Consider the following 7706-nt stretch of genomic DNA (forward strand, 5'->3'; position numbering starts at 1 on the left):
CATTATGCAAGGTAGCCTATTTCCCTTGTTTTTTTCTAACCCCACCCCCCACCCCCCGATGTTCTGGTTAAACTTGGATTTATGCTGGAAATGGCCCACCTTGATTATCATGCACATTGTAAGGAGAGTGGTCAGTTTGGATGAGCTATTGCCAGCAGGAGAGTGAGTTTGTGTGTGTGGTTTTTGGAGGGGCGTGGGGGGGTGAGAAAACCTGGATTTGTGCTGGAAATGGCCCACCTTGATTATCATACACATTTTAAAGAGAGTGGTCACTTTGGATGGGCTATTACCAGCAGGAGAGTGAGTTTGTGTGTGGGGGGGCGGAGGGTGAGAAAACCTGGATTTGTGCTGGAAATGGCCCAACTTGATGATCACTTTAGATAAGCTATTACCAGCAGGAGAGTGGGGTGGGAGGGGGTATTGTTTCATGGTCTCTGTGTATATAATGTCTGCTGCAGTTTCCACAGTATGCATCCGATGAAGTGAGCTGTAGCTCACGAAAGCTCATGCTCAAATGAATTGGTTAGTCTCTAAGGTGCCACAAGTACTCCTTTTCTTTTTGCGAAGACAGACTAACACGGCTGTTCCTCTGAAACCTGTCATTAAGTAAAGCACTCAGGTAGCTCAGATATGTGGGTGGCACCACCTGCTGTTGTGTTGGGTGATAACAAGGCCTGGAGATGCTGGCTGTGTGACCCCCAGAGCAGCATGAGTGAGGCCAGCCCAGCTGAATTGTTGGGGGCTCAGCAGTTCCACCGGCTCTCAGACTACACCCTGGTCATAACCAGTCACAGAGATTTTCGTACAAACTGATAAATTAAACAGTAAAAGTCACCAGGACCAGATGATATTCAGTCAAGAGTTCTGAAGGATCTCAAATATCCAATTGCAGAACTACTAAATGTGGTATGAAATCTAACCTTTAAATGGGCCTCCCTACCAGATGACACAAACAGCTAATGTGATACTGATTTTTTTTAAACAGTCTCCAGAGGTGATCCTGGAACTGCAGGCCACTAATCCTAATATCAGTACCTCACAAATTGTTTGAAACTAAAGTAAAGAAGAGAATTAACAGAGGTATACATGAATATGACTTGTTGGAGAAGAGTCAACATGGCTTTTGTAAAGGGAAATCATACCTTACTAATCTACAAGAATTCTTTGAAGGGGTCAACAAAAATGTTGACAAGGGTGATCCAGAGGATATAGTGTACTTTTGAACTTTCAGAAAGCCTCTGACAAGGTCCCTCACTAAAGGCTCTTAAGAAAAGTAAGCAGTCATAGGCTAAGAAGAAAGGTCATCTCCTGGATCAATTACTGCTTAAAAGATAGGAAACAAAGGTAGGAATAAATGGTGAGTTTTCAGAATGGAGAGAGGTAACTAGTTGTGTCCAAGAGAGAGCTATACTGGGAACAGTGCTGTTCCACATATTCATAAATGATCTGTAAAAATGGGTAAGCAATGAGGTGCCAAAATTTGCAGAGGAGACAAAATTATTCAGTATAATTAAGTCCAAAGCAGACTGCGAAGAGTCACAAAGGGATCTCACAAACTCAGTGGCTGTGCAACAAATAGGCAGATGAAATTCAGTGTGGATAAATGCAAAGTAATGTACACTGGAAAAGATAATCCCCACACTATCTGTAAAATGATGGTTCCATATTAGATGTTACCACTCAAGAAAGAGATCTTGGAGTCATTGTGGATATTCCTCTAAAAACATCCTCTCAATGTGCAGAGGCAGTCAAAAAAATCTAACACAATATTGAGAACCATAGGTGGCAGATGTAATAGGGCAGGACAGGCTGAGCGCCCCGATGCCAAACACCAATTGTGGGGTTTGCACAGGGAAGTTTATGCTTATTATTATGCGCCATGCAGGTTCCAGGATGGCTGAGGAGGCAATGTGAGGTCCTGAGCTTCATGGGTTCATTAGTAATCTCCCTGGACTCCATGTCGATTACTGATGAACCAGGAGGCTGAATAACACATGCTACTGTGACAAGTTGTCACCCCCGCGGTGTAGTCTGAGAGCTGTGGGAACCGTTGTGCCCCTGCACTCTCCAGCTATGCTGGCCAGTCATATACTGCTTTGTTGGGGACACAGTGAGCCTCTGCAAACCGTGTTATCCCCCAACACGACAGCAGGTGATGCCACACACCCATCTGAGCCTCCTGAGTGCTTTACCTTCGCCACTCAAAGACAGGCAGGAGACAACAGCCAATTTCGAAGCTCCCCCACCTTGCACACTCTCATGCTCATGGAGAGGTTGAGAGTCAAGATCTGACAGAGGAGCACTGCAGAACCACTCTGTTCGGCCAGGCAATGCTCTCCAGATCCTTCACTCTCTGAGAGCACGACCTGATGCCTCCTCTTACTGCCGAGCTGTAGAAGGGACCCAGAACTCCCTTGTCAAAGGGGGCTGTGCTAATGACAGGCCTCATCACCAGGGGTGTTGGGAAGAGTTCAAGTTCTCCAACCAGTGCCCCAAATCCTCCTTATGAGGAATACAGAGTTGAAATCTCTCTAAGGCACTTAGCTGTGGCCCCAATTATTGTATCATCTGAGCACCTCATAATCTCTAACATATCTATCAGTACAACACCCAGTGTGGTAGGGCCGTGCTACTAACACCACTGGGCAGATCCAAAGGCTAGAAGGCACCACTGGGATCTCCTAGTCTGACAGCCTGTATAGCACAGGCCCGAGACCTTCTCCACAATAAATCCTTGGGCAGAGCTGTTAGAAGAACATCCTCCCTTTGCTTAACAATTGCTAGTGATGGAGAATCTACCACGGCCCTCGGTAAATTGTTCCAATGGTCAATTAACATCATTGTTAAAACATGACACCTTAGTTCCAGACTGAATGTGTCTATCTTCAGCTTCCAGCCATTGGAGTTTGTTGTAACTTTCTCTACTAGATTGTTAAACATTGTTCCTCATGGAGGTTACTTACAGGCTGTGATCAAGTCACCCCTTCACCTTCTCTTTTTTAAGATACATAGGTTGAACTCCTTGAGTCTGTCACTATAAGGCAGATTTTCTAATAATTTAATCATTCGCTGGGCTCTTCTCTGAACCCCTTTCCAATTTATCAACATCCTTCTTGAACTGTAGACACCAAACCTGGACAGAGGATATGAGCAGTGGTCACACCAGTGCCAAATACAGAGGTAAAATGACCTCTCTGCCCCTACTTGAGATTCCCCTGGTTGCACAATCTGGATTGCACTAGCATTTTTCTCTGTAGCGCCACAATGGGAGCACTTGTTCAGCCAATTATGATCCTCAAGTCTTTTTCAGAGTCACTGCTTCCCAGGAATGGGTCTTCCATCCAGTAAGGATGGCCTGCATCCCTACTCCTCGATGTACACTTTGAGCTGTATCAAAACACATATTGCTGAAGCACCAAGTGAGTGGCCCTCAGTCACAGAAGAAGTTTGTGGAAGAGCCTGGAACTGAAGTCAGTTCTTCCGAGTCCCGGGCTAGCATGTTAACCCCAGGACTCCTGTGTGTCAGGCCCTCACTCACATAGCAAGCTCTGCTCTGCCTCAGTTGGGAGTGGGCTCAGAGGTATGCTGTGTGTAGAGCCATGAATGGGAGTAGGGGAGTTGCCAGAATGGCTTCTCCTGGGGCTCCTGCATTAATCATGTCTTTGACACGACTCATTCAGAAACACCTGGCTGAGGGCGTAGAGGTAGAGTGGGTATCTGTGCACCTGGAATAGCCCCTGTCCACAGCTGCTGCAGCCCCCATAGATCACACAGTACCCAGAGCTCTCAGGAAGGGCCAGGACTGTGACAGCAGAACACCTCTGCACCGTTTTTCATGGCCCGTGAATTTTTAACCACAGACGGGACAGTGACAGGCCAGGTGTAATAGGAAACAACACTCACATCCCTTCTTTTTATTGACTGTATCGAGAGGAACTCTAAGGCCGGAGCAGCCATCGATAAAGCTCTTTATGGGCCAACATCCCACCATTCCCCAGGCTCTCCACGAACAAAGTCACTTTTTAAATGCTGCTGCCTGCCTTGGTCTCCTTCACCCTATGCGCTGTCCTCCCTCACCAACCGCTCTCCAATTGCTTCAGGCCTTAGACCCTGTCTGAACCTGTCTCTGCATAGTGGAGATCAGTAGCTCATTTCATTTTAGATTTAAGGGTCCAGGATGGAATAGGTGGCCCGTGTTTTTCGTCTCCCATGTCAACAGCACTGGAGCCGGATGATGAACTGACACTTCACTTGACGAACACCCTGATTATCCTCGCACGAAGGTGTTTGCTTTTCACGCTGTACACAATTGGGTTAATCAGGGGTGGGACAAGGAGGGAGATGTAGCCCAGGATAATCTTAAGAAAAGGAAAAGAGCCCTCCCCTCTTCTGTGTACCACAGACAGGCCGATCATTGGTGTGTAGAAGAGCAGGACAGCGCAGAGGTGGGAGACGCAGGTGTTCAGGGCCCTGAGGCACTCTGCATGGGACGTGATGCTCAGCATTGTTTTGAGGATCATCACATAAGAGAGAAAGATAAGCAGCGAGTCCAGCCCCTCTGTCAAGAGTGTAACAGACAAGCCATAGATGCTGTTCACTCTGATATCCGAACAAGCAATCTTCATGACGTCCTGGTTTATGCAGTAGCAATGGGAGAGGACATTGGATCGACAATATCGGAACTGTTGAAGGAGAAAAGGGAGTGGGAGCATTACAGCCATCCCTCTTAGCACACACAGCAGTCCCATCTTGCCTATTCTTGGCAGGGTTAAGATAGAAGCATATCTCAGCGGGTCACAGATCGCGATGAAGCGGTCAAAGGCCATCAACAGGAGCACGGAGGATTCAATGCATTCAAACGAGTGGATGAAGAACAGCTGGGCAAAACAGGCGTTGAGGCTGATCTCTCTAGTGTTAAACAAGTATATACGGAGTGTTGTCGGCATGGTGGATATTGATAAGGCAAGGTCTGTGATGGCTAATGTGGAAAGGAAAATGTACATGGGCTCATGGAGGCTTGGATCTGTTTTTATAATGAACAAAATGACTGAATTTCCTACTATGGAAATAACATACATTAAGCAGAAGGGGATGGAGATCCACAGATGAACGTCTTCCTGCCCAGGTATCCCGCCGAGAAGGAACACTGCAGCGTTGAATTTGGTGTCATTGACAGCGGACATAATGTCCTGGGCAGGTCCGAGGAGTTCTGAACTTTCCTTCCTAAAAGGAAAAAAGACAGGAGACTAGATGATATTTAGTGAGACATCTTTCTGCTCTCAGTGCAAGTCTAGAGATTCCCAGGAGGTCAAGGATGATCAGCAAAAACATAGTCTTCGATTTACTCAACAAATAGGAAGATAGGTATTGCCAGAGTGGATCAGACCCATAGTCCATTTTAACAAGTATCCAGTTGCCAGTTCCAGATGCTTTGGAGGAAGTGTAAGATGCCCTGGAATAGGCAGCTTTGAAATAACCTGCACCCACTAACCAGAGAAATTTTGCAATGCCAATCAGGAAGGTTTAGAGCCCATCCAAGAGGTTTTGAAACAATCCTTACTGCTCTATTTTTTTTCTGGTTAGCCATATAAACATCCAGTCCCTGTTTGAATCCTGCTAAACTCTTGGCCCCATTGATATCTTCTAACTGGGAGTTCCACAGCCTACTTGAGCGCTGTGTGATTTTACAATTGCGACTTTACCACAGACAATCTTTCTGGCCCTCCACTTCTGAGTGTGGGCAATTGTATCATGGCATGTGTGTAAACAAGTGCATGGGTTAAACTGTCATTGTATTTATCTGTCCTGCACTGAAGCTATTTATAAACGTGTTTCATTGCCTCATAATATATCCTTTTTTTTATTTTCTCCATTCCTGAGCGTGCAAATTAAGCCACTGCCTCTTTGCAGTACGTGAGATATACATTCTTAGGCACAAGTTCTTAATTTAATAACATTGTCTTTAATGGCATCGCTCCAGATTTACCTGTATAAATTCAATCAGGACCGGTCTCTGTTATCTTTTCCTTACCAGATGCTCCCGGTGATATGCTCTGACCCCCCAAAATCCCTCCAAGAGGAGCTGAAGTTTTTGCCTGGCCTATGTTGACTGAATCCAGAGAGTTCAATCATCCTAAAGCTTTCTCTTCATCCTCAGAAGGCCTTTATCCTCTCCCCATGCAAAGGTCCGTAGATATTTGGCAAGTTAAAAGCTAACACAGTTTCTTCAGTTGGGCGAGTGTAGGATTAGCATTACATATGGGTGAATAGTGAAAACACTAGGTGTGCACTAATATCCGGTTGAGTGTGCAAGTTACTTGAGCCATGCTCGTGTAAGTGGTTATGAGGGTATATTACATACAACCATTATTACACTTTCCTGAACATTATTACCCTTTCCTGAACCTCAACTCTATTCTGCTGAAATACAGAACAGAGGTTCAGTTCCCTCATGACTTTTTGGAAAATCTTGCACAGATATTGAAGAGGGATTGTGTTCTTGACCCTGAATGTAAGTGTTAGAGACAGTGTCATGAAAGTTTGGTTTCTAATATTTGTATTATAATGAAAAGTTTTGGCATAACATTTAGACATCTGTACTTTCATACACACATGTGAACCCATTCTTTCCCCTCTGATCTTCTTTCAGAAATGATTTCTCAGGTTATAATGTTACTTAAAATGTAGCGTCTGTCATGTGGATTTCTTCAAAACCTGAAAAGATTGCAGGATTTCAGCCCTCAGTCAATCATTTGTCAGCAAACAAAAGTCTAGTAGCTCCTCTGTCTCTGCGTTTAAAGCTGACCGGTTCACCTCAGGTTTTGTTCTGTAGGTTTGTAGTCTATATCTGGAGTACCAAGCATTGGGGTCAGTATACAAAATATTCATTCCCTGAACTCTCACTCTCTAGTACATAGTAACCCCAACACCTGTTATTCCAGCACCATGAGGGTTTGCAGGAAGTGGATTTCAAAGTCAAATGCATGAGTATTCATGGAACTGCATCTCACACATTAAAATAGCCTATTGAGCTCTCTCTCTCTCTCTCTCTCTCTCTCTCTGACCGTCTCTATCATGTATTCATAAAATACGTAGCACCCAGGAACAGCATTGGGTCAGATGTGGAGCTGAGCTGCCATAGTTAATCTGTATGTTAAACTTAATTCTTGGGATGTTTCCTGTTTAACTATATTGGGTTAACTCTTGGGATGATTATGCCATGGCTATATTGGTTTAACACAGTCTTGTTCTTCTTAATTTAATCACAGGCTGCTGGAAAACAAGCAGGAAGGGAAGCAACAGCTCAAGAAAAACCATCTCTCAACAAGCACTTCAGGGAGGTTGAGAGACTACACTGGAGCTACAAGCTGGGAAGAGCCTATTTCCAGGCTCCAGCCACGTTACACAGCCTGTTTTGCCAGCACTGGGAGTCTGCCCAGAGGTGGGGCAGCTGTTGCTGAGAAGCTCTTCAGACTGACAGACACAGACACCACTGGGGAAGTCTGTCGGCCTTCAGCCTGCCTGGGTCCCTGTCAGAGTTGGAGGGCTTGGGGTCAGAGATGTGCACAGACTGTTGGCTGAAAATTCTCTTATTCTCCCATGTTAGTCGTTTTCCTGCTGTTCAGGTTAAACAGTATTTTGGTTTAAGAAGGCTGACTGGTCATTCGTCTCATCACTGCTCACAGACTCCCAGACAAAAGAACCAC

The 7706-nt window shown here is 45.3% G+C and overlaps 1 protein-coding gene across 1 annotated transcript; it reads right to left on the bottom strand.

Moving 5' to 3' along the window:
- Positions 1-4247: 4247 nt before the first annotated feature.
- On the bottom strand, positions 4248-5183 carry LOC125633360 (olfactory receptor 51G2-like). Its single transcript, XM_048842521.2, has one exon. It carries the CDS (start codon positions 5181-5183, stop codon positions 4248-4250), a length of 936 nt encoding a protein of 311 aa, XP_048698478.2.
- Positions 5184-7706: the final 2523 nt, after the last annotated feature.

Source organism: Caretta caretta, chromosome 1, assembly GCF_965140235.1.
Source record: "Caretta caretta isolate rCarCar2 chromosome 1, rCarCar1.hap1, whole genome shotgun sequence".
Taxonomy (NCBI): Eukaryota; Metazoa; Chordata; order Testudines; family Cheloniidae; genus Caretta; species Caretta caretta.